Source organism: Lepidochelys kempii, chromosome 3, assembly GCF_965140265.1.
Source record: "Lepidochelys kempii isolate rLepKem1 chromosome 3, rLepKem1.hap2, whole genome shotgun sequence".
NCBI lineage: Eukaryota > Metazoa > Chordata > Testudines > Cheloniidae > Lepidochelys > Lepidochelys kempii.
In genome coordinates this window covers 170,917,610-170,943,226 of record NC_133258.1, presented here as the reverse complement: position 1 = coordinate 170,943,226, position 25,617 = coordinate 170,917,610, and the positions used below count along the sequence as shown (strand labels likewise).

General features: G+C 45.9%; 1 protein-coding gene and 1 non-coding gene across 4 annotated transcripts in view; one reads left to right on the top strand and one right to left on the bottom strand.

Moving 5' to 3' along the window:
* Nucleotides 1-6,835: 6,835 nt before the first annotated feature.
* TRNAI-UAU (transfer RNA isoleucine (anticodon UAU)) lies at nucleotides 6,836-6,929 on the bottom strand. Its single transcript has 2 exons — nucleotides 6,892-6,929; nucleotides 6,836-6,871 (listed from the first exon to the last, which is right to left on the bottom strand). It is a non-coding gene; the product is annotated as a tRNA-Ile (tRNA).
* Nucleotides 6,930-7,566: 637 nt separating this feature from the next.
* Nucleotides 7,567-25,617, top strand: part of HAAO (3-hydroxyanthranilate 3,4-dioxygenase) — a 68,434-nt gene continuing 50,383 nt past the window's right edge. Inside the window, exon 1 of one of the 3 annotated variants that reach the window (XM_073335297.1) lies at nucleotides 7,567-7,815. Coding sequence is in view for 2 of the 3 variants with exons in the window: in XM_073335296.1 (XP_073191397.1) it covers nucleotides 22,463-22,542 (80 nt within the window). In the remaining variant the exon portion in view is untranslated. Of the gene's footprint in view, nucleotides 7,816-22,402; nucleotides 22,543-25,617 lie in introns of those variants that run through there. The other 2 variants (XM_073335296.1, XM_073335295.1) reach the window with 2 other exon arrangements.

Below are 25,617 nucleotides of genomic sequence, written 5' to 3'. Positions count from 1 at the left end.
ATGCTCTCACACTGCTGCACAGATATTGGTGACCACACAAGGTAGAAGGAAGGGGGAAGAGAATCCCCTGTCTCTACACTGTAGGAGAAGCAGGGGGGAATCTTGGGCCTCAGTCTAGGTTGCTGTTGCTACTCCTGTCCCTTAGTGGGGAAGGGAACAGGCTGATGACCCAGACTGTATTCTGCAGTCACCATCACAAGTTTCTGTAGAAAGAAAAGGAGTACTTGTGGCACCTTTTCTTTTTGCAAATACAGACTAACACGGCTGTTACTCTGAAAAGTTTCTGTAGGTGAACCCAATTGGCTCTTACCATTACCTTGCTTTGAGCAAAATGTGTGTTCACACCCCAGAGTCCAGCCCATTTCATTTTTCTATAAATCAGTCTTTTTAAAGCTACTATGCTTTCCTCTTGTGTTTGTACCTCCTTCTCCTCTTTCACTCCATTTCCCCCTCTGTCATTTTCTGGATATGTCTTTTCAGTGGATTTCCTTTCAGTCTCCTGTGTGGTGCTCTCTTCCACCATTACCAGACTATTCCTACCTTTCCTTATTAATTCCTCCCATCTACCTACACACTCCCTTTACTCATCTCAACCTTCACTCAGTCTCCTATCCCTCTATTACATGCTTTTAGCCGACAATGAAATCCACTCTGCCTCCTCACCACTCTTCTGTCCTTTTGCCCTAGTCACTCACCTCTCACTGCCCTTGTCCCCCATGGATAATGGTGTAGTCATGTTAGGGCACTACCATCAAGAAGAGACTCCAGAAGTTTGCCTGGATCCCCACACACTGTTCCTGTCCTCTGCACAGAGGCTTTTCCTGTTCCTTCCCAGCTGATTGCTCTCTCCTAGTCTAACAATGCTATTGGACTAAGCACTAGTGTGGAGAGCAGCTTGGCCCTTTGACAGCAATTTAGGGGAGTTTCCACTAATGCCAACTGTTCTGTATCCGATCTGCGGACAGAATGCAGTCTGTAGGGCTGTTCGTCTGACACCATCCACCAGCACTGAAGAAGTCAAACTGCTATGAAATCTTTTAGTGTTCTCATTTAGATTCCATCCATATCATTCACTTTAAGTGGCACCAAACAATACATGTAACTTGAGAGATGAGCAGGAGGGGGATGGCTCACAGAAACCCATCTATCCCTCCAATTATTAACTTGGCTTTCTATCTAGCCACTGGAATGCATGCCTATTGTTTTCTGCTGTGTGGAACAAAATAAGTGTTTGGCACAATGGCAAGTGACTATTATTTTTAGGAAGTCTGGAACCGCTGTCTCCTTCCCCTCCACTTCATGTTTGTGTATGTGATCATAGCTCCATCTGTTGGAAAACTATAGAAAGCATGGTTTGAATGGAACTAGTGCTTCATAACATAAGCCATTATGCGGAGGCCTCCGCATAAAGTGTAAGATTAGTGATATTGGATACTAGGACTTCAGGACAGCCAAAGGATCACAGACAGTAGTTTAATCTGAAATTTGTAGGGGATTTGTTAATTTTTACAATACCTAATATTGCCAGACGTGATTAAATTTAACGACAATAAAAACCTGTTTAAATCTAAGCACTTTCCAAGATGTTTGCAAGCCAAACATTTCCAGCTTGTACAAAAAGGATGCGAAACGGGAGATTGACTTGAAACAAGATCACTAAGGGCCTGTTCTGCCAACACTTGAGAAGGAAAGGGAGGGAAGTTTCTTTACTCTTCTTCTATCCCATGCCTTCCACTCAGGGCTGGCTCCAGGCACCAGCTTTCCAAGCAGGTGCTTGGGGCGGCATTCAAAATGGGGCGGCAGCCCTGCTGCTCTTCCTGCCGCAATGGCAATTCGGCGGCAGGTCCGCCGCTGGTGAGGCGGCAGCAATTTGGCGGCAGCTGCTTGGGGTGGCAAAATTGGTAGAGCCGCCCCTGCCTTCACTTCAGTGAGGCTGCTTAGGCAAGTCACTCATGGGTTACACACACCATAAAACTAAAGCTGGTTAGTCCCACTTGAGTCTTTTTAAAAAAAAAAGAAAGAAAAACCTAAAACTCAAACAGCGCAGGTGGGGGGAAGACAGGGATGGGACACTAGTGATGCTTAAGTCTTGCTTGGGCTCTCTGCAAAGGGTGAATTTCACTCATGTGCTCAAGTGTTTACTGGACTGGACAAAGGTTATCATTCCCAAGATGAGTGCAAGCCAGAGAGTAAGATAGCCAGCAGAGGTAGTTTAGGGTATCAGATTTTCAAACTTCATTTTAAAATATAAGAGTACTGATCGCTTAACTGCCTTGCAAGATTTTAGCACAGAAATAAGCAGAAGCATGCTGTATTACATTTTGGTCATACACACAAAATACCTCAGAGCTGAGCTTTACTTTATCAAAACAAATGACTGACACCTGTGTGTTGTCAACAGAAATAGTAATTAGCATAGATATAAATAGAATACAGCTTTGCTTTCTTTCCAGTCTCTTGAAGCCAGCCAGCCAGCCAGCCAAAGCAAGAAGCATACTCCACACCCTTAACAAGAATGGTGCAGCTACCCCAGTAGGGTGTGCTGCCAATATTCCTCCCACAGACTCCAGCTACAGCATGGCCTGTCTGTACACAGAGGTGTGCTACATGGCCCCAAGACCCTCTCCGCACTGGCGATTTAGCAGCAGGTTAAGGATTTGCACCAGGGCAACTATACTAGTGCTATAAAAACCAAAGAGACAGTGCAAACAAAACCTGGTCTGCATTAAAAGTGGCTATCAGCACAGTTACAGCACACCAGGGTGTGAAAAAGCCACGCTCTGGAGTACCGTAGCTATGCTGACCTAACCCTTAGTGTAGTAGGTACAGCTAGCTACCATCACTGAGATAGGTGACATTCTTAAAGCACCAGAAAGCCCCCTTCTATCACTGTAAGATAGATCTACAGTATCAAGCTAGGCTGCCATAACCACAGCACCAGAGCTGGGCAGTTCCCACAGAGTATGGATAACCTGACTCTCACATTTAAGGTAAGCCCCCTGTTCCTCCTCAACCACTTACCTCATTCTGACACACACATTTTTCCATTACATACTACTGAACAAGGCTCACTATCCCCTTTGCTACCTCACCACAAGCCCCCAAACACTCCTTACCTTAATTAGTCTGCTGCGGAGTAGTGCAGTGTTTTACTGGCTCCAAACTCCTACAGTCATTGAGAGGCATTAGTAGACAGGCCTGTATTGCTACCTAATGAAAGAAACACTCAGTAGACAAAGAAGGGAAGGAAACAAAACAAAACTCACAATGCTCTACCATCAGGCTGCTTCTCTGCTATTTATATTTTTGAAACCCAGCTAAACCATAGACTGCTTTTTTCACTACCTTGCACCTCATCTAGTGATTTACACCTGTGCAAAGTGAGTGTAAACGGCTACCACTCTGTACAGGTGCAAATGACTACACAAGATCAAAAGCAATGGCCAGGCAGGGTTTTAAACAGCCCTGCTCCCAACAGAATATAGTCACAAATCTATTCAAATTATTAATTATATCTGTAGTAATTTCATTCACTTCATTTTGTGAGTATGCATTTAGACATTAATGTGGATTAATGACCTATTGCATCACCAGTAGTTGCCATGATTTAGCATTATTTCCATTATAAACCCCCCTATCCTGCAAATCTGTATGCATGTGCTTAATTTCCTTACCACGAGTAGTCCTACTACCATGTTGACACCTGCATAAGTGTTTGCAGGATCAGGGCCCTAGGTTTCATCCATAAAGTCACCTCTACCACAAGAATGACATGATGCAACAATGCTGAGTAGCCTTGTTCAGATGCAAAACAAAGATAATTTCAGCATCTCAGAAACAGATTCAGCCTTTGTCTACACTGCAGCCTATGTCAGCAAAAATTATGTCACTCGGGGGTGTGAATATTCCACATAAGCATTTGTGCGCACAGCCCTCTGTCAGTGGGAGAGCTTCTCCCACCAACATAGCTTATGCTGCTTGCAGAGGTAGTTTTTTTATGCTGACGGAAGAGCTCTCTCCCTTCAGTATAGAACAGGGTTGGCCACCTATGGCATGCGTGCCAAAGGCGGCATGCAAGCTGATTTTCAGTGGCACTCACACTGCCCGGATCCTGGCCACTGGTCCGGGGGGCTCTGCATTTTAATTTAATTTTAAATGAAGTTTCTTAAACATTTTTAAAACCTTATTTACTTTACATACAACAATAGTTTAGTTATATATTATAGACTTATAGAAAGAGACCTTCTAAAAACGTTAACATGTATTACTGGCATGCAAAACCTTAAATTAGAGTGAATAAATGAAGACTCAGCACACCACTTCTGAAAGGTTGCCAACCCCTTGCATAGAGCATCTTCACCAGATGCGTTGCAGTGGTGCATCTGTATCAATGCAGCGGGGTCACTGCACCGCTGTACATATGGACATACCCTATCATTCTTTTTTTTCCCTGCCATTTTAAATTCAGATTAGCAAACCAAAGTGCTCATTAGAACAAAGAGGAAGTTCAACTAGACACCTGTGCAAAGCATACACTATTATAGAAAGAAAAGGAGGACTTGTGGCACCTTAGAGACTAACCAATTTATTTGAGCATAAGCTTTCGTGAGCTACAGCTCACTTCATCGGAGAGCTCACGAAAGCTTATGCTCAAATAAATTGGTTAGTCTCTAAGGTGCCACAAGTACTCCTTTTCTTTTTGCGAATACAGACTAACACGGCTGTTACTCTGAAACCTACTATTATAGAAGGAAGTCCTTTCTACCCTGTATTCTGTTGTGCAGCAGAAGTGTGCATGATAGCAAAGGTAATAATAAGAGAAAGGTCTGAATAAAAAAACATGGATCCAAACATCCCTATATTTTGGGTAAATTCAGAATCAGATGAGAATTTCATAGCTGTCCCCAGTCTCCGGTAGGCCAGACCAAAATCCTATATATGAAACCTTTAAACTCCAGATGGCCTCATCTTGTAGCAGCTTCTAACAGGGAAATGGTAAGGACATTTCATAAAAGGCTATTGTAAAGTAGTTTAATCCCAAACTGTATGTTTCACAAAACCTAGGATCTGATCTTGTTCCCATTGATGCCAACATGGGTCTTTGACGTTGTCTTCAATGCAAGCAATAATCTTTAGGAATGATTTTTATGTTTTCAATTTTTTTTAAGTTTGGGTTTAACCTTGACTATTGTGGCACTGGGCTAGTGCATGAAGAAAGATAAGGTGACACTGAATGCAAACAAAGAGCTATTTATGTATTATTTTTATTTGTTCGTTATATTATGGAAGCATCCATAATCCAGTCACCACCATGTCAATCTTTATCAAGCATTTTGCTATTTCCCTTTTTGACATGCCACTAACAGCAAAGACCTCCGAAGTCACTACAAGCCGCTTACAATAATTTATTTTTACATTTTATGTATTAGTTTTTTAAAAACTTTCAACATAATCCACAATTGCAGAGAATAATATCATGATTGAGTCTACGGTTGCCACCTTTCTAACCGCACAAAACTGAACACTGTAGCCCTGCCCCTTCCCTGAGGTCCCGACCCCCACTCACTACATTTCCCTTCCCTCAGTGGCTCGCTCTTCCCCACCCTCACTCACTTGCACTAGACTGAGGCAAAGAGTTGGGGTGCGGAAGGGGGTGCGGGCTCTAACTACAGGTGCAGGCTCCGGGGTGGGGCTGGAAATGAGGGATTCAGAATGTGGAAGGGGGACGGGGGTTGAGGCAGCAGATTGGGGTGAGGGAGGGGGTGAGGGCTCCGGCTGGTGTTGCGGGCTCTGCGGTAGGGCTGGGGATGAGAAGTTTGGGAGCAGGAGGGGGCTCCAGGCTGGGGGGTGGGGCCAAGGGATTCAGAGTGCGGGGGTTCGAGTGAGGGAGGGGGTATAAGACCTGGGCTGGCCGTGTGGGCTCTGGAGTGCAGTGGGGCTAAGGCGGGGCCAGGAGGCTCTGTGCGCTACTCTTGCTTACAGACACTGTCACCCCCCAGCTTCCATTGGCCGCAGTTCCAAGGGCCACAGCACAAAGCCAGGACAGGCAGGGACTAGCCTGCCTTAGATGCGCAGCACCGCCAACCGGACTTAACCGCCTGGTTGGCCATGCTGACCAGAGCCCCTAGAGTCCCTTTTCAACCGGGCGTTCTGGTCAAAAACCGGATGCCTGGCAACCCTAATAGTCCAGACTTTAAAAGCCAATTATTGTATTGTGAGGCTACACAATATACATCTAATTCAAATGAGGAAAAAGACAATTTATCAGTTTGCAGCCTCAGAGAACTAGTTTGCATGAACTCACCTTTATACTAGAAATGAAACAATAATCTGTATTTTACATATATCATAATATATACATTAAATCACATGAATTTTTAAAAAATGCTTTACCACAAAGATCATGTATGCATCTGTTCCCAAGAAAATGTATGAATTACATCATTTCAAAAACTAATTTGGATGTATCAATAAAGGCAGAAGCATACATGAAATATACACAGACACATACAAAAATCACCTGCACGTATGTATATGTGTACACATACATATAATACATAGAAAAGTTTGTGTATTTCTACAGATACACACATAAAATTGTGTATATATAAATATATTCAGAGAGAGAAACACTTTTATCATGCCCTGTGTTTATTATATAATGCAGTGTATAGATTAGTGCTATTATGCAGTGTTACACACACATAAAATGGCTGCACAATTTAGCCGTCGCCAAGCTCAGCAGTTATTCCTAGTGCAAGCAGTAGTCGAAAGCTGCAAACACTCTTTAACACCAAACACGAAAAACGTGCGGTGCGTGTCCCAAAAGAATATGTGCTCCAGGTGAGGCTCGAACTCACAACCTCGGCATTGCTCTGCTCTGTACTGCTGTATAAGTACCGCGCGCTAACCGATTGCGCCACTGGAGCCCTGACACCATGTCTTTCCGAACGGTTTATCAATGGTGCACCCGGGGGTGGGGAGTGGTGCCTTTCACCAGTCCTATGCTCCAAACTACCGCGCGGACACTGCTGGGTGGATGGGGGGGCGGGAGGAGGCGGCGCGGTGCAGAGGCGGGCCCGGCCCTGGGCTAGCGGGGAGCGCAGCAGGGCCTGGCCGGAGAGCCAAGCAATGGGCTCAGGGCAGCACGGTGTCGGCTCCCCGCGGTGCCTGGCTGCGGGGCGCTGCAAGGGGGGGCTCTGCAGCGTGGTGTAAGGCGGCGCGGGGGGGGGGGGTGCAGCGCGGGGCTCGGCTGCGGGGCGGAGCGGTGCCAGGCTGCGGGGGGCTCGAGCAGCAAGGTGCCCGGCTGCCCCCTTTAGTCGCGGGGTGTCGGGCCCCTGGCAGCTCTGCACCGCGCTGTAGGGCCCCCGTGCCGCGCGGGGCCTAGCCGGGCGCAGAGCAGCGGGCCCGCTCTGACATAGTTCCGGCTCCACGGGGGAAGGAGCCGGGACCTAGGTCCCGCCAGCGGCCCCGCTCCCCTGGGCAGCTCGCTGTGCTCTGCAGCGCCCCCGTTCCTGGTCCCCGGCGCGGGGCCGCCGGCAGCCTGCGGTTCCCAGGGGAAGGGCGGGCGCTCCGCCCCTTCAGTTCCGCTGATGGCTGCTCTGGCACACCAGCCTTTGGGTGACTTTCTTTCCCCGAGAGGAAATCTTCTGAAATCACCCACATCTCCCTCCCAGCAGCAGCCGCCGCCCCTTAGGGCGGGGAGCTAAATACTTCCCGGGCCCGGTCAGAGAGAATCAGTTTTTATACTTTGGGGGGTTCCCCCCACCCCCTTCTTCACCTAAAACAACTTTGCAAACGTGTGTCCTGGTGCAGGTAGGCACTGTGGGGTTGGCATGACTGCTGAGGAGCATTCCTGGACTGTGTCCTTTCCATAGCCTTGCTGTTTGCTTGGATGGTTGGTTGTGGATTTTTTTGCAGGGGGGGATATATTAGTGGGGGGGTGTTGGTTGGTTTTTTAACTTTATTTTCTCTTTGCAGTCTTATAACGTATAAGGGACTAAGCACCTGCTACTGCTCCCATTGACTAGAATAGAGAAGAATTGGGCTCTGAACAAAGAATTTCTTTGCTACATATGCAAATAAAATATTTCATTGCTGGCTTAAGGTTTATTGGCCCAACATTTGGGCAGCATTGAAGTGGCTTATGTATTTGACATTATTCTCCTTAAGCCTGAATTCAGTTTTTCTTACCAAAACAAATGATGAAACAGACTAAATTAACCACACAGTCCAGAGCAACCTTATTTAAAAAACAAAACAAACCTCACAACCAAAGATAGTGGTTCTCTCCATAATCACTTCCTGCTTCACTCTGCCTATTACAGTCCTGAAAGCATGCATTATACTGAGAATGAGAAGAATCTTGTAGTCTGAGGCACTCCTAGAGCAAGTTCACGTTTTTAGTGAATTCAGTGCTAATGAGATACACAGGTACAGCAGCAGGGCAAGTCTGTCCATATCTCACAGGTTCATCTACACCAAGGATTTGAGGAAATTCTCCCATTATTGCTCTGTCACTGGTATGAAGTAGCCTTTGATATTTTTATCACTGTCTCATGTCATCTAAACCTCCTCAGAGACTCTGACTTGTCTACACTAGCACATCCACCATTGTTAGAATTGCCGAAGCTACATTGCCACTAGGTGTAAGAATGTATGTGTGTAGACAAAGTCATAGAGGGTGAGAAAGTAATCCAATCTTCTTGTTAATTGGATTCCTGGCTTCTCTGCAAAAGTAGTAATTTATGAAAAAGTCACTGTTACCAGGTGAACCTCGCAACTCCCCAAAGGCAGCTTTAATTTATGCTTCTCTTGTTTGTGGGGTGAGGAAAGACAGAGGAAGAGAAGGATACGACTAACTAGTTCATAATGCCCATTTACACGCCTTGCCATTTCATGTTCCTTTTCTGTCCCCCATAAACCTTTGTGTGATCAGAAATAAGGACATACTTCACCTTTTTGGAAAAAATAAAACATTTTAAAATAACTTCCAAGACAGATCCTCAGAAGTTGCTGGAGTTATATAAAATAAGAAGATATTTAAAAGCCTAATACTGCTCACATTCACGTCAATGACAAACTTCCCATTGTTGTTTGCAGTATTGCTGTAGCCATGTTGGTCCCAGAATAGGAGAGGGAGAAGATGGGTGAATATCTGTTATTGGACCCAGTTGGTGAAAGAGCCAAACTTTTGAGCTACACAGAGCTCTTCTTGACTACAGTGGGAGCTGGAGTAGGCTCTTAAATTACACCCCCAGAATACATGTCAATAGTTTAAAGCCCATAGGGCTAAATTCTATCCACTGTTACACCTACGCTACTCCAGCGCCTTTAGTCTTTGAGAAAGCAGGTGATACACGAAAGGAACAACCAACAAAAACACAAAATACCCCAAGCAGGGTTTTTACTCCAAAAGGGCCAGAAACACTGTGAAGTCCATTAGGTACTTCACTGCTGCTAATGATTTTATGGGGAAGGCACTCAAATATGTGGCAGTGATGGGTGGCAGAATAAAATGGTAAGATAAATAACTGTATTTCCTTCTGAGCATCTCCTCTTGGCTGAGACTAAGGACAGGTCTACACTAGGGATGCAAGAGTTTAACTGGTTAATCTATAAGCTTGATGCTTATCGGTTTCCGTTAACAGTTAAACCCCACACAGGGTCCTGGCTGCCACGCCGTGCCCAGGGTCACAGCTGCTGCCCTGCTTGCTCAGGGTCCCTCTGGCTGCCAGCCCCCATGCCTGACTCCTGGCATCCCTGTGCACCCAGCATCCCAGCCGCTGCCCAGTGCTGGGGCTCTGCTGCTGCCCAGCATCCCGGGCCCATGTCTGGGGCCCCTCCAGGCTGTTGGCCCCGCGCCCAGGGTCTGTCCCAACAGCCGGGACCTCGGGTGCACCTAGATGCTGGGCGGCTGCAGAGCCCCGGACGCAGCAGCAACAGCGGGGATCCCCAGGTGCAGGGGCAGCAGCAGAGCCCCACATAAAACGTGGGGGTGCTGCAGACCCCCCCCGCACCACTGGTTCCCCGGATAAACGTTTAACTGTGTAACCGATAGAATTTTAATCGGTTACACGGTTACTGATTTTACACATTTACATCCCTAGGCTACCCTTAAAAGGCTGCAGCTGTGCAGTGAAGACGCCACTACACTGACAGGAGAGCTTCTCCCGTTGGCTGTTAATCCCACTTTGTGAAAGGCGATACCTATGTCGACCCTGAATATAGCGCTGTTTATATCGGGGATTAGATTGGCATAATTGTGTTACTCAGAGGTGTGAATTTTTCAGACCCCTGAGCAATGTAGCTATACCGATGCAAGTTGGTAGTGTAGACCTGGCCTAAGGTGTATTGATCACAACTTTGCCAAAAAGCTCTGTATCCTATTCCCACCCACCACCAGTGAGAGGTCAGTTGCAGCAATTTCTTGTTTTCGCTGTTGCCAATAGAGTACACCTGAATTCCCTTTAAGCTGTGCAGGTGTGCAGCAGGCTATCAAGGGCCATGCAAGTGGAGAGAGGCACCCCTCCGCTGGCCCAGCCCAGTCCTGCCGAAGCTGCCATCGCCGGGGAGAGGTGCCTCTCACCCAGCCCCGAGCTGTTGTGGCAGGAGAGAGCTGGGGAGAGTCCTCTCTCCCCGCCACAGCCCCAGAGCAGCCTGCACCCCAAACTCCTCATCCCCGGCCCCACCCCAGAGCCTGCACCCCAGCCAGAGCCCTCACCTCCCACACACACCAATCCTCTGCCCTAGCCCTGAGCCCCTTCCCGCACCCCAATCCCGGCATCCTCGGCCTCACCCCAGAACCCACACCCCCAGCCAGAGTCCTCAACACCCCCCCCCGCACCCCAACCCTCTACTCCAGCCCTGAGCCCCCTCCCACTCTCTGAACCCCTTGGCCCCACCTCTGCCACACATCACCTTCATATCGGGGCACATAACAGAATTCATTCTGCACATGAATGTAAAAAATTAGAGGGAACACTGGAGTACTCAGTTTGAATATATTTTTAGTAATGCTCATGACATTATTGACAGCAAAACAGCTGTATTGTGCACAAATTAGAAGCACCTTGCCTACATGAAAACAAGTCTCAAAAGGCCCCGGCTCGCTAATGAATTGGAAGTTGCAGAGGAGGCAACTGCTTGGAGAAAGTCGTATGTCACCAGCAGGAGAGTGAATTTGTGTGGGGGGGTGGAGGGTGAGAAAACCTGGATTTGTGCTGGAAATGGCCCACCTGTTGATCACTTTAGATAAGCTATTACCAGCAGGACAGTGGGGTGGGAGGAGGTATTGTTTCATGATTTCTGTGTGTATATAAAGTCTGCTGCAGTTTCCACGGTAAACATCTGATGAAGTGAGCTGTAGCTCACGAAAGCTCATGCTCAAATAAATTGGTTAGTCTCTAAGGTGCCACAAGTCCTCCTTTTCTTTTTGCGAATACAGACTAACACGGCTGTTCCTCTGAAACCTGTCGTATGAAACTGTCACTCTGAGTCAGTATATCAAAACAGTTGGAGATCTGCTCTTTTATTTTATTTTAAATTGACGTTTGCCACTTGCTAAGGTGTAAATACTTCATTGGTTCCCAGGCAAATGGAGCTCTGCCTGCTTGTTGTTCCTTAGTGGTAGCAATAGTGGCTGGTGTGACATGTCAAAACTCTTCATTTCTTCCCCCCATCAACAGCGGTAATGAGGAAGGCACTTTCTAATGCTATAACTGGCAAAGCCAATAGAACTGTCTCAGCTCTAACAGAGCAGTAAGCTGGCGATGTTTAATGGTTGATGAAAAAAGTGAACTACCCTTATTTGTCTCTTCCTATAACAGGAATGGAGCATCACTAACATGCAAATATCTGCTGGTGCCAATTAAACTTAGCCTATGTCTGTCATATAAAGATAATGAAACTGACATTTTCATGGCTGCTGAGCAACTGACCTCTGAATAATTCCACATGCCTCACTATGATGTTAGCAGTCTTCTGTAACAAGAAATGTGTGTGCAGAAGGTTGTGTGTTGCTCTTTTTAAATACCCATGTTTCCAAACAAGTAAATAAAGCAACCTGTCAGCATATATTGTTTCTATTTCTCCCCGTTTGGCTAATTATTGTATGTAACTTCATTTACAAAGTTATTAACCATTTTCACATCAGTGCCCTTATGCAGCCACTGTTGAGTTTTACAGAACGAGAAGCCAAAAATGGAAGCTATTATAGCAAGCGGTTAATTTAATCGTTTTTTGTAGGTACAATACTCTGAACACCTTATGCTGAAGACTCTTTGTACTCCTGATAAAGTGAGGACATGATGAGTTACATCAAAACATAAAAACAGGACCTTTTGGTGCTTGTCACTATTATATAGCAGCCATAAAATCATTATTCTATATGCCCGACTTCTAGGTGCACAAATAGGACTGGATGGTTTCCGTGCCTCCCACATGCATATATCATAGACAGTGGTAAAGTGACTGCTTTTATATTTCAAAATTTAGAGAAAAAAAGCCCACATCATTAAATTAGTAATATTTATACTATAAAGATAGTAATCTTCATTTGCCGATTATAAGTGGCCAGTATTTCCATTCCTCTTTGTAGAACAGTAGATTGAGCAGAAAATTTTCCTGACAAATTTAAATTCTCTTAAAGATGAGCATTCCTTTTCTAAGTGGCCACTGCTGACTAACTAATTTCCACTAAAAGTGGTTTTGGAAAACTAGAGCCTTCTTGTATCATTCTTTTGGGACTGGGGAATATTTGCCTGAACTGCAGGAAACTAATTGTTGGAAATTCCCTAATGCATTCTTAGCCTCTTTAATTATTATTGTGCAGCTGGAAAAAAGGAGTTCCATGCATTCAGTGTAATCTCTGTTTCAATTGCTCTTTATTTGAAGGCTGATAGGCTACAGTGGGGCTGTCTAGACTAGAATTTTTGATTCTGTTTTAACCCATGTTAACTGATTCCAAATTAAACTGAGTTAGTTAATGTACAGGAATTCCTCACTTAATGTTGTAGTTATGTTCCTGAAAAATGTGACTTTAAGCGAAATGATGTTAAGCGAATCCAATTTCCCCATAAGAATTAATGTAAATGGGGGGGTTAGGTTCCAGGGAAATTTTTTTCTCCAGACAAAAGACTATATATATATATATACACACACACACACACACACAGAATATAAATTTTAAACAAAAAATTTAATACTGGTACACAGCAATGATGATTGTGAAGCTTGGTTGAGGTGGTGAAGTCAGAGGGTGGGACATTTCCCAGGGAATGCCTTACTGCTAAATGATGAACTAACTCTCAAGGGTTAACTTGTTGTTAATGTAGCCTCACACTCTACAAGGCAGAAGGAATGAAGAGAGGGGAGACAGCATGGCAGACAGAGACACACACCCTGTGTGTGTGTGTGTGTGTGTGAGAGAGAGAGAGAGAGAGAGAGAGAGAGAGAGAGGTGCATTTCCCCTTTAAGTATGCTGATCCCTGTCTTAAGTACACTGCCTTGTTAATTAGATCAGCAAGCTGAGACCCCCCCCCCTCAGTTGCTGCCTCCGGGACTGTCGTGTGTCCCTCCTGCTCTATGGAAGATGGGGTAAGCGGGGTGCAGGAGCAGGGGGGAGGGAGACACTCTGACATTAGTTCCCCTCTTCTCCCCTGCTTCCCCTCTGTTCCCCCCCCTCCCCCCACACACACACAGCAAGCAGGAGGCTCTGGAGCAGAGGGCAGGAGCAGCACATGGCAGTGAGGAGAGGGACAGCTGAACTGCCAGCAATTGATAGCCTGCTGGGCAACTGCTGCACAGGGAACTTAGGGGAGCAGGGAGCTGCTAGGGGGGCTGCCAGTCCACCCTAGTTCCAAGCCCCCACCAACTATCTCCACCGGGCTGCTCTTCCTGCAAGCAGTGGACAAAGCAGGCAGCTGCCAAACGATGTTAGAAGGGAGCATTGCACAACTTTAAACGAGCATGTTCCCCAATTGATCAGCAACGTAACAACGAAACAATGTTAACCGGGACGACTTTAAGTGAGGAGTTCCTGTAATTGTAAATGCTAGTCCAAACACTCCACAAATGTTTGTTGGTGTGTTACTTCAGGCTGAATGAAATATTTGTTGGTTGCCATGACATCAACATGTATGCAGGGGTATAACAAACGTTTGTACCAGGATACTAAGACTGTTGGCTTACCCTAGGCTGAGTCCTAGGCCATGTCTACAATAGGAGTGCTTTGCTGGTATATCTATACCACTGTACTATACTAATAAAGCATTCCTAGTGCAGATGCAGCTTATACTGGGCAAAACTGTGCTTTTGCCAGTATAGCTTATTTCAGCCCCCCCCCCCAACCCCCGAGCTACTCTTTCACCCTTACCACCTTCTCTCCCCTCCTCCCTCCCTCCACCCCCAAGAGAAACACGCAATACCAGCAAAAGCCCAATTTTGCCAGTATAACTGCATCTCCAGTAGGGGCTTTGCCAGTAGAGCTGTGCTGATTAGTGATTACACCTATTCACAATGTTGACATAGCATTGTGTCCTGGACCAAATGTTTGTGGAGCACCTAGGTGAGACTTCAGACTTGTGGTACTACTACTTATCAAGTTAGCTGGCAATCAATTAACTCAAACTAAAGCAGGCCCACAAACTTTAGTCTAGACATACCCATCAGGGAGTCCTGGCTTGGAGTTATGTTGGACACAGGAAAAATGACACTTCTTGTTAGGAAGGGTTAGGTACTGAGATGTTCCCAGTTCTTAACAGGTGTATAAAGCAGCAACTTAACTGTGCATTTCCTGGTTTTCCCTAAGTTTGTGATTTGTTTTGTCTTGTAGTGCTAACATTCATTTCAGGCATATGTGGGGAGACCTTAACTGAACTGTCACTGCCCTGCTCCAAGCAATTTGTCCTGAATTGGTACTCTCAGTAGTGTCCCGCCAGAGGCCGCAGCGTTACAGGGGTCGTCCGGGATTTCAACTGGGGAGTCTCTGAAGCTCAAGATGCGCTTCCTCAGCTAGGGGAAGTAGGTAACCCACACACCTTCTGGGTGTGGTGGTGTGTCCCATCTAGTGGCACCGAGACCACTTAGAGAGAGAGATAAAATGAGTCTGCTCTACAGCCTTAGCTAACAGGCAGTTGGCTTTTAGCTCATGCTGTAGAGGCTCATGCACTAAGCTCCAGAGGTCCATGGTTCGAGCCCGCCCACCAACGACTGGGATCTGTCAGCGTTACACAGGCAGCTGCCGCCCCAAGAGGGAGAGAGCTGCCATGCCACGCCTGGCCATGAAGAGGTGCCAAGCAGTGAGTTGACACTCTTCAGCGCTTCCTGTGATAAACTGAGAACCTTGGACAATAGCGGGGTGGTAGGAAGTGTCACACCCTTGTGTTGCCCTCAGAGTGGCCTGGGTCAGAGCCCAGCGGGAGGCCCTCAGCTCCCCCACCATCTGCTTTAGAAAAACCATGTTCACTTTTCCTCAACATACTATGGTTAGTTAGTAGTACTGCAATTTCACATTTGCATTTCTTCAGAACTCGTGGGTGAATACCATGCTGTTTAATTTATCAATTTGTTGCAAAACCACCCTACTGGTCCTTACTGAATACAGTCAAGTCATGATCAGTGGCCCCAGAGCAACCACAAACATCCAGTCCTGTGATCAGTTCATCTTTACCCACCACAAGGAGGCCCACAATAGAGTCACCCCTAGTTGGGTACAAAACTTTGTGTTAGAAAAGTATCTATAATTTTTCAAAATCTCCACGGATGATTTATTCCTGGCTACGTGAGACCTCCCCCGTCTGTCTCCCAATCGGAAGTCCCCCGTACTAACCTAGTTTCTTCCCACAAGTCAGAGACAGGTGCAAAAGGAGAAACATTTCCTGCTCTCTGGTTTGGATTCAGTGAACTGTGCCAGCCCCCCACCGGTTCATCTGTTGGGCTATGTTAGCAGATTGATCCCTATCCAATCGAGGTTCTTGATTTTCTAATGTTTGATTGGGGGTTGGAAAATCCCACCATTGCGGAAGCTGGCAGAAGGTACTGTTGTGCAATAGCAGTCTTAAGTCCTTGTCATGAAGATTTTTGTAAGTGGACTAGTGTGATTAGAACAATGGTTACAGACAGCATAGCCAAAATCATAGATCTAGCCTATTTATTTTGAAAAGGTATGTGCTAATTGGAAGAGTTTTGGCTCTGTCACTTTAGAGACCTAGGTTCTGTTTCCAGCTATGTTGGAAGAGACCTTGTGCAACCTCTCTGTTTTCTTATGTGGAAGGAATGATAGTTGCCTACCCTAAAGGAGAGAGATGAGATTTTGGCCAACAATAAGGCTATAAAGTACACAAAAACATGGTCACAGAAGAGATTACTGTAAAAATCCTGTTCTGTTTCCTAGCCCAGTGCACCTTCCCTGAGTTAAAGTGTAGTTTGAATGGAAGATCTGTCTCTGTCTCATCGTACCACATGCCAGCAGGTTGCAGCAGAACATTGTACTGCAAGGTCTAATAAATGTTACTATTTCAAATGCTTGGCCTTCTTTCTCGGTCCCCTGCACGACACCTCTCTAGGGGCATTCCAGCGACAGACAGGTCATGTGAAAAATTAGTCAACATTTTTTTAAAAGCACGTGAAAGTTTTACCAGTTATACCAGTATAATTAAACTGATATGTACCAGTATAAATACTTGTGCGGAAACTCTTATTTTGGGTGGCCTTTATTTTTGTTTTGTTTTGGTATAGACTAAACCACTTAAAGAGACATAAACTAAACTGGAAAAAGACACTCTTAGACTGGAATAAGAGTGTCCACACAGGGAGATATTCTGGTGTAACTGTGTTGGTTTAAAGTCACATGTTAGGGCTTGGCTACACTTGCGAGTTACAGCACATTAAAGGAGCCCCAGGCGCATTAGCTCACTACCCGTCCACACTGGCAAGGCACGTAGAGCGCTCTGACTCCGCGGCTACAGCGCTGCTGGTATTCCACCTCAGCAAGTGGAATAACGGTTGCTGTGCCCTGGCTGGAGTGCCGCGGCACCAGTGTGGACGCCCTGGTCTGTTAGTGCACTCTGATCAGCCTCCAGCAGTCTCCCACAATGCCTGTTCTAGCCACTCTGGTCGTCACTTTGAACTCTATTGCCCTGCCCTCAGGTGACCAACCGTCAGACCCGCCCTTTAAATTCCCTGGGAATTTTGAAAATCCCCTTCCTGTTTGCTCAGCCAGGCATGGAGTGCTCTCAGCGAATCTTTCCAGGTGACCATGCCTCCATGCGCCAGGCGATCCCCAGTATGGAGCAATGGCGAAGTGCTGAACCTCATCAGTGTTTGGGGGGAGGAAGCTGTTCTGTCCCAGCTGCAGGAATTACGATACCTTCAGGCAGATATCAAGGGACATGATGGAAAGGGGCCACGACCGGGACGCACTGCAGTGCAGGGTTAAAGTGAAGGACCTGCGGAATGCCTACCACAAAAACCATGAGGCAAACAGCCACTCCGGTGCTGCCCCCGCGACCTGCTGTTTCTACAAAGAGCTGGAGGCGATACTTGGGGGCGACCCCACCTCCACTCCAAGTACCACCATGGACTCTTCAGAGCCCAGTTCAACAAGGCGGGAAGGGGAGGAAAGCGGGAGCGAGGGTGCTGAGGCGGAGGAAGACACCCCGGAATCCCTTGCTTCCCAGGTCATCCTCAGTAGCGAGATATCTTCCAGGACGAACTCCTGTGGAAAATGTGGGAACAGTGTTCAGTATAGGGGCCCCCTGTCACTGTTGGCTCTCCCCAAGGCACAGAAACCCAGAGGACAGTACAGCCGTGAAACAATCAGTCACGCTTGACCCTGTGCTTACTCACCATTTTGGGGCTCCCGTGGGTTATGTGCGCTCGCTTTGGGATGGGCAAATTATGCTATTGTGTAGACTGTGCTTGCCCTTAAGTGCAGGGGAATCATTGCGCAGTCTGGTGTGAACAATGCTGCCTCTGTTAAGTGTTGCATTTTGCCTTTACAGATCTCAGCCGTCCTTGAGATCTCAGCCGTCCGTGTTATCACCAGCCGAAAGATTCCAAAGAATCAGAAAGAGCCCACGCAGAAGCAAGAAAGACACGTTGCATGAAGTGATGCAGCATTCAAGTAATGAAAATCGAAAAGTGCAGGAGTGGTGGGAGAGTGAAAGGAGGGTCCACCAGCAGAATGAGGAGTGCCGGCACAAAAGCGTGGTGCTCTGGCAGCAAAGCACGGATCAGCTAATAAGCATAATGGAGCACCAAGCGGACTCTATCCAGGCGCTCGTAGCAATGGAGGCGGAGCACTACCGCACCCGCACCTCCCTGCAGCCCTTGTCCCAAAACTCTTTCCCTTGTGCCCCCATGTCACCTCCAACCTACTTTCCCCAACATCCGGGTTCTTACCACCACCAGCTGCCTCCAATACCTGGAGCTTCACCACCCAGCCCTGAAAACTACGACCCTTACCAACTGCACTCAACCCCCATCACTATGCAGGATAGCCATCCTGAAGTGAAGCACTCCAGACAAGAAGGCTGAGTATCATAACAGGACATATGCAAATCTGTGATTGTACCATTCCCCACCCCACCCCCTTGCCCTTTCTGTTTCCCAAGCAGTTGTGTTTCTTTTCAATAAATGAATTTTATTTTCAATAAATGGATTTTTTGGCTTTGAAAACATTCTTTATTATTGCATAAAGTAAAAGATACCTTAGCCCAGGAAAGAAACAGGCACTGCAAGTCAGCATAGCAAACACAGATTCCGACTAACATTGGAACCACTGCACTTCACTCCCGTGCAGGGCACCAGACATTACTGGTGGCTTTCAGCCTCAAATTGGTCCCTCAAGGCATCCCTAATCCTCTAATAGCCCTGCTCTCTGGCTGTTCAAATTCATCCTCCAGGTGTTGAACCTCCGAGTTCCATGCCTGAGTGAATCGTTCACCCTTCCCTTCACAAATGTTATGGAGGGTACAGCACGCGGATATAACTGCAGGGATGCTGTCATCGGCTAGGTCCAGCTTCCCATACAGAGAGAGCCAGCGGCCCTTTAAACGGCCAAAAGCACACTCCACAGTCATTCTGGAGTGGCTCAGCCTGTTGTTGAACCGCTCCTCGCTGCTGTCAAGGTTCCCTGTGTAGGGTTTCATAAGCCACAGCATTAAAGGGTAAGCGGGGTCTCCAAGGATAACAATGGGCATTTCGACTTCCCCTATGGTGATCTTCTGGTCTGGGAAAAAAGTTCCAGCTTGCAGCTTCCTGAACAGGCCAGTGTTCCGAAAGATGCATGCATCATGCACCTTTTCGGGTCAGCTTGCGTTAATGCCAATGAAATGCCCATGGTGAGCCACAAGCCCCTGGAGAACCGTAGAGAAATACCCCTTCCGATTAATGTACTTGGAGGCTAGGTGGGCTGGTGCCAGAATTGGAATATGCGTGCCATCTATCACCCCTCCACAGTTAGGGAAACCCATTTGTGCAAAGCCATCCACAATGTCATGCACGTTATCCAGAGTCACAGTTCTTCTGAGAAGGATGTGATTAATGGCCCTGCAAACTTGCATCAATACGATTCCAACGGTCGACTTCCCCACTCCAAACTGGTTAGCGACCGATCGGTAGCTGTCTGGAGTTGCCAGCTTCCAGATTGCAATAGCCACCTGCTTCTCCACCATTGGGGCAGCTCTCAATCTCGTGTCCTTGCACCGCAGGTTGGGGGCGAGCTCCTCACACAGTCCCATGAAAGCGGCTTTTCTCATCCGAAAGTTCTGCAGCCACTGCTTGTCATCCCAGACTTGCATGACGATGTGATCCCACCACTCAGCGCTTGTTTCCCGAGCCCAAAAGTGGCGTTCCGTGGCCGTGAGCATGTCCATGAATGCCACAAGCAAACTCATGTCATATGTGTTACTCAAGTCGATATCATCGTTGGAGCCCTCACTGTCATCATAAGGAATAACTTGACTGCCAAACGTGACGTGCTGGAGAGACTCGTCAGCATACTCCTCAGCAGTTCGGGCTCCATTCCCACTGACCAAAAGGGAAGACAGAGCTTGCGATACAAAAAACGTTGAAAGATGGTGCCAAATGTGGACGGAAGCAAAGGGAATGCTGGGATGCGAACCGATGCATCACGGGGCGTTGGGACAGGACCCAGAATGCCCCGCACTTCCTGCCCCCTTCCCACAAGCCACAGCGCCAGAGTGGGAAGAGGTGCTCTGTGGGATAGCTGCCCATAATGCACCGCTCCCAATGCCGCTGCAAGTGCCGCAAACGTGGCCACGCCAGTGCGCTTGCAGCTGTCAGTGTGGACAGACTGCCGCTCTTTCCCTACTGCGCTCTATGAAGGCGGGTTTAACTCAAAGCACTCTACATCTGCAAGTGTAGCCATGCCCTTAGTTTATACCAGTATAGCTTTCCTGTGTAGACAAGTTCCTGTGTAAGGAACACCTGGATCAAATTACCACATATTTGCACTTTACCCTTTAACATATCAATTTTCAAGCCAATCTGGCCACATATGTGCAATTCAGTGAGAATGTAAAATTCAGCTTTAAGCAGAAACCATGTTGCCACCCCTTAATATATATACATATTATATAAATATTAGGAAGACTAAGCTATGACAAGAAGAAACAAGTCCTTGTAAATTTTGTACTGTTATTTTTGTCACCAATGCAAAAATATTTTTTTAATTGGTAAAAAAAATCTATATGTTTGTTTCTTTATAAAAGTCAGTGGGAAATCCCCCAGGAACTGAGAGTGAAAACAGAACAGAAACTACCCCAGGTGTTCAGAGAATGACAAACAGATCTGTACTTACTAATGAGACCACAGTAATGCCTAATAATTCACAGCCAGTTTGCCACTTGTTGTTTACCCAACAAGCTGATAACAACAGATTGCACGCCCCCCCCCCTTCCCAGCCATAAGAATTTCATGATAGTCAAGTCACAGCCCCACATTCTGTCATCAAACTTATGTAGAATCATAAACAGAAGGTGATAAATTCAGAAGTGAGTCTACATGGAGCCTAAAATGCTAAGGACCCCTGTATTGCGGCCACTGGTTGAGCTTGCATCAGCATTAGCAACTGTGGGAATTTTTTGTATAAAGAACTCTAATGTACACATAACATAGTGATGTCCACTAGGTCTGCCCATCTAGGGAAGGACACTCCTGCTTCAAGAGAGGATGTTTTGCAACTATAACTGCTCCCACTTTTCACAGTTCTCCTTTAAGGGTTATATTTTCAAAGGCCTCAACCTAGCCACCATTTGTGCACATGAAATTCTACGTACACACAGTTTAGCACACTGACAGTTGTATGCACAAACGATAGCGCTCATACCCACAAAACCCCCTTGTACTCAGTACAAACTCTGTTTACATGCACAAATGGAATTTGTAGGCAGGATTCAATTGACTTCAATAGAGTTACTCCAGATTTACCCTGATATAACCCAGTCAGAATCTGCCTTTTTATATATAAATTCTAGTAAGTACACAAGCTAATGATAGTGCCCAAGACAAATATCTGTATTACTGACTTTGGATAATTCAGCAATAGATATCACATTCTGAAAATTTGACCCTAAGAAAAAATTACCCCCATTTTGCTTAGTCATGCACCATCTGAGAGTTCAAAAATGTACATCCCCATTCCTGATGTTTCAGGATTCAAAGGCAATACTGTAATATTTAGCAATGCCTTCTGCTATGTGGATTCAGAACTGATCTACAGTATCAGGGCCCTGTACTGTTAACAGTTAATGGAGATTCTCCTTTAGCAGCTCTGTGCTTTGGTAGCAGGACGTTCCTAACATTTCGAGTTGACATAGTAACAACTGTGTAGTTCCCAGGGAGCTGTGGATTTCTTACAATACTAACCTGTTGACATCTGACTTAAATTCTCTAGTTGCACTTGTGACAAGTTATGAGAACTAAATATCATGAACAAATCAGTGCATTATTCCACTCTTAAGTGCTTCAGGAATATCTATTTAAAAAAAATAAATCTCTCTCTCTGTCATATATATATATATATATATATATATATATATATATATATATATATATTGTTTTCATGATAATGCTACTGACTGACATTTAACCTGTACTTTCAACAATATGATGAATAAAAATGGAATGCTTGTCTTCTTCTAGCCCTGCTAACAGACGCACACAGAGTTTATATGTTTAAACAGAGCTAAGCAAAGATCTAGATGTTTTTGAAATGCATGAGTTGATTATTGCCTAAGCTACCAGAATATAGTTTGCTCTACAAAATAACCTTTGGCTGATCGAACAAAGTAGTTCCCTTTGAAACCCCAGCCTGAAGAACTCTATCTTATCAGCCAATCACCAGAGCTTTGTGGTGGGAATAACCTAACCAGAGTGCAGGCTGCATACTTCTGTGCCAGCTCATTACCTTCCCCAAAAGTCTCATTGCTGGTGAGCCATGGAGCTGCTTGTAAATGTAAGAAAATGGATAGAAGAAAACAAAGCTGCTTTTTTGCCCCCCGTCTGCAATAAGTTTATGTAAGTAAATGAAGATCTTGTTTTACCTTGAATATTTTCAGGGATAGCTCAGTGGTTTGAGCATTGGCCTGCTAAACCCAGGGTTGTGAGTTCAATCCTTGAGGGGGCCATTTAGGGATCTGGGGCAAAAATTGGGGATTGGTCCTGCTTTGAGCAGGGGGTTGGACTAGATGACCTCCTGAGGTCCCTTCCAACCCTGAGATTCTATGAAAGAATACAGTGGGAGGGATAAAAGGAACCTGCTGTAAATTTCATGCAAATGGGAAAGATTAATGAGTGTGGATAAAATTGTTCTTCCTGTCTGGGCACAGGCTTTTTTTTTAAAAGACAGAAAGTGCTTGAAAACTGTTTAATGTTTTAAAATAGATGGAGTGCTGTGTTCAGCACACTGCAATATATGGCCCTGATCCACAGTTCATTGAAGTCTACAGCACTCTTTCTACTGACTTCAGTGGGCTTTGGATTAGGCCCTATGGGAGAAAAATCTCATGGGATCACACTCGTGAATTATGAGATTCACCTAATAAATTACCACTACTTCCCCCCCACTTTGTGTTTCCAGACTTGGTGGCGAAAGCCATTCCAGCAGTGAGAGAGGGGCCACTCCAGCTCCAGAAGTGAAGGATGACCCCATTATTACAATCAAAGAATAGCAGAGTAATCCATAAAACCAGGGGGTAGGGAAGAAGAGGGATGCTGAGCGAGTTAAATTCATTACCACCACTGTCAGCTGGGGGCTCTGCGAGCTGCTCCGGCCTATTCAGTTTCCTGACTGTGACTCAGGCTATGTCTACATTAGCACTTCTGTTGTTATAACTTATGTCGCTCAGGGGTATGAAAAAACACCCCTCCGAGTGACATAAGTTTCACTGACAAAAGCACCGGTGTGGACACTTGCAGTGTGGCTGTGCCAGGGTCCAGAATTTGGCACCTTCTTCCAATCACAGTAATAACAATTATTTCTTATGTCAGTGGAATAAAGCGTAATGTGTTTGCTTCTGAACCTACAGTACATGAATCAGAAAAGAAGGGTCTCCTTAAGAAGAGTTTCCATTGCCTATCCCTCTTTTTTATATATATTATAATGTTTTTATATTATAATCCAATTTTCACATTATATTATGTTCCTTTTATTTTCTGTGATATATGTTTTAATCCATCGAAAGGAAACTGCAAATGAACAAAACTTCCAGGAACCACTTTTTTTTCTCCTACCCCAAAGGATTCCTTGTAATTGAAAGCCGAATAGCCGGTTCTGACAGTTAAGGAATGTTAATGCTTTTCATGACTGTGTGTAAATGCTTGCTTTTCTGAGTAACTATGCCAAGATACAGATTTCATGGAGGATGTGCACATTCCCTCATCTATTGAAAGTACCGTTTGATGTTCTATTGTAGACAGAAAGAAAGACAAAAATGCTCGGTCTGAGTAGATCTCATGGCATGAAAGAGCACAAGAAAGTGTCTTCTGTTTCTGATTTCTTTCATTCAATTATTAGTTTGAAATATTCATTTAAAATGAATTCTGCTATACTTTTGCAAGGTGGCTTCATTTCTCAGCTTAACAAGAGCACCTTTGAACCACAGCACCTGTGCTATTGTTGAAGTATTTTGAATATTCCTCCTTTCTGCTCTTCATCAATAAGGGATATCTACTTTGCTGTTACTGCAAACTTTTTTTCCCCCACCCCTAAACACTCTTCCTGCCTTGGGTCAAATCTCTCCGCAAAGCTTCAGAAAATTGTTCTTGTGCAGGGGAATCTCACAGAAGTCAGAATGAAAAAATCATTCCCATTAGGGTGACCAGCATCAACCCATCTGTGCCACGCTGTACCAGAGCTGGTTAAATAATGGTGAATGTTTTTGGAAAATGTTCATCTCTCAATGTAACCTCAGCCTATGGTGAAAGAGACTGAATTTGTCTAATAAATACCTATGGCTCCTAAGTTTCTCTCTGCCATTCTCCTGTCTCTATCAAAATGTCGGCAGGGCTTTTAAAAGGACTCCAGGGTCTATGGCAAAAATGGCTAGCAGATTTCTGAAATTATTTCAAAACTTTGGTTCTATCTCCACACTAAAATCAGTTGTGTGAGGTGCATTAGGTGGTGATCCTGTCACCATTTCTATCACAGTGGGCAACCTTTTCAAAAATGCCTAAGTGACTTAGGAGTCTCCTGAAACCCACAACAGCAAGTCTCAGAGACCGGGTCAACGGATTTGGGTTCATGCTACAGGGCTAAACATAGCAGCATTCCTGCTTGGGCTGGTGGCGGGGCAGAGCCCACACTTGGCAAAAGCAGACTAAGCAATTGCTTAGGCCCTGAGCAGCTCAAGAGGGCCCCCTATTTGCTTTTTATTATAAGAACTTGCCTGTTTTAGTGTTGGGGGGGCTGGAAAATATGCCTGCTTAGGCCCCAATGGGCTAGCACCAGCTCTGACCCTGGGGTCTGAAACCTGGTGAGGGAAGGGGGTCTCAGAACCTGGGCTCCAGCCCAACCAGGAGCGTCTACACTGCTATTTTTAGCCTCGTAGCTTAAGCCCTGTGAGCCCGAGTTGACTTGCATGTTCCAACATCTCAGAAACTCTCCTAACATGACTCTGTTGAAGATGGCTGAGTGTAGGCATGGTGACAACACACTCAGCATTGAGGCCCAGATTCAATGTGAACAGATTGCTTCTCTATCTCTGTGGTAGCTCTGTGTCCCCCTGCTCTCATCCCGGAGTTGCATTTCATGGTAGTGTTGCTCCACTGCAACTGGACTACCAAGGACTTCCCAGCCAGAGCTGTTCCCAGCTCTATTCCCAGCATCCCCTTCAGTAGGGGTCTCTCTGTGGTGTAAGATACTACCTGGGAAATGTAATACCTCTGGCTGCTGACCTGGGGGAAGGGTGAGATCCACACATAGAGGGTCCCTTCTGCACATGGAACTTGGAGGTACAGTCTAGCCTGAAGGGAGCTGCCTGAAGGCTAATTTTGGCATTCGGAGTAGTAGAACTGAGAGAAAAAGTGCTCATCAGAATTCATAAGCATGGCAGAATTAGACAGAGGGCCTGATTCCCCTCTCACTTCCACCAC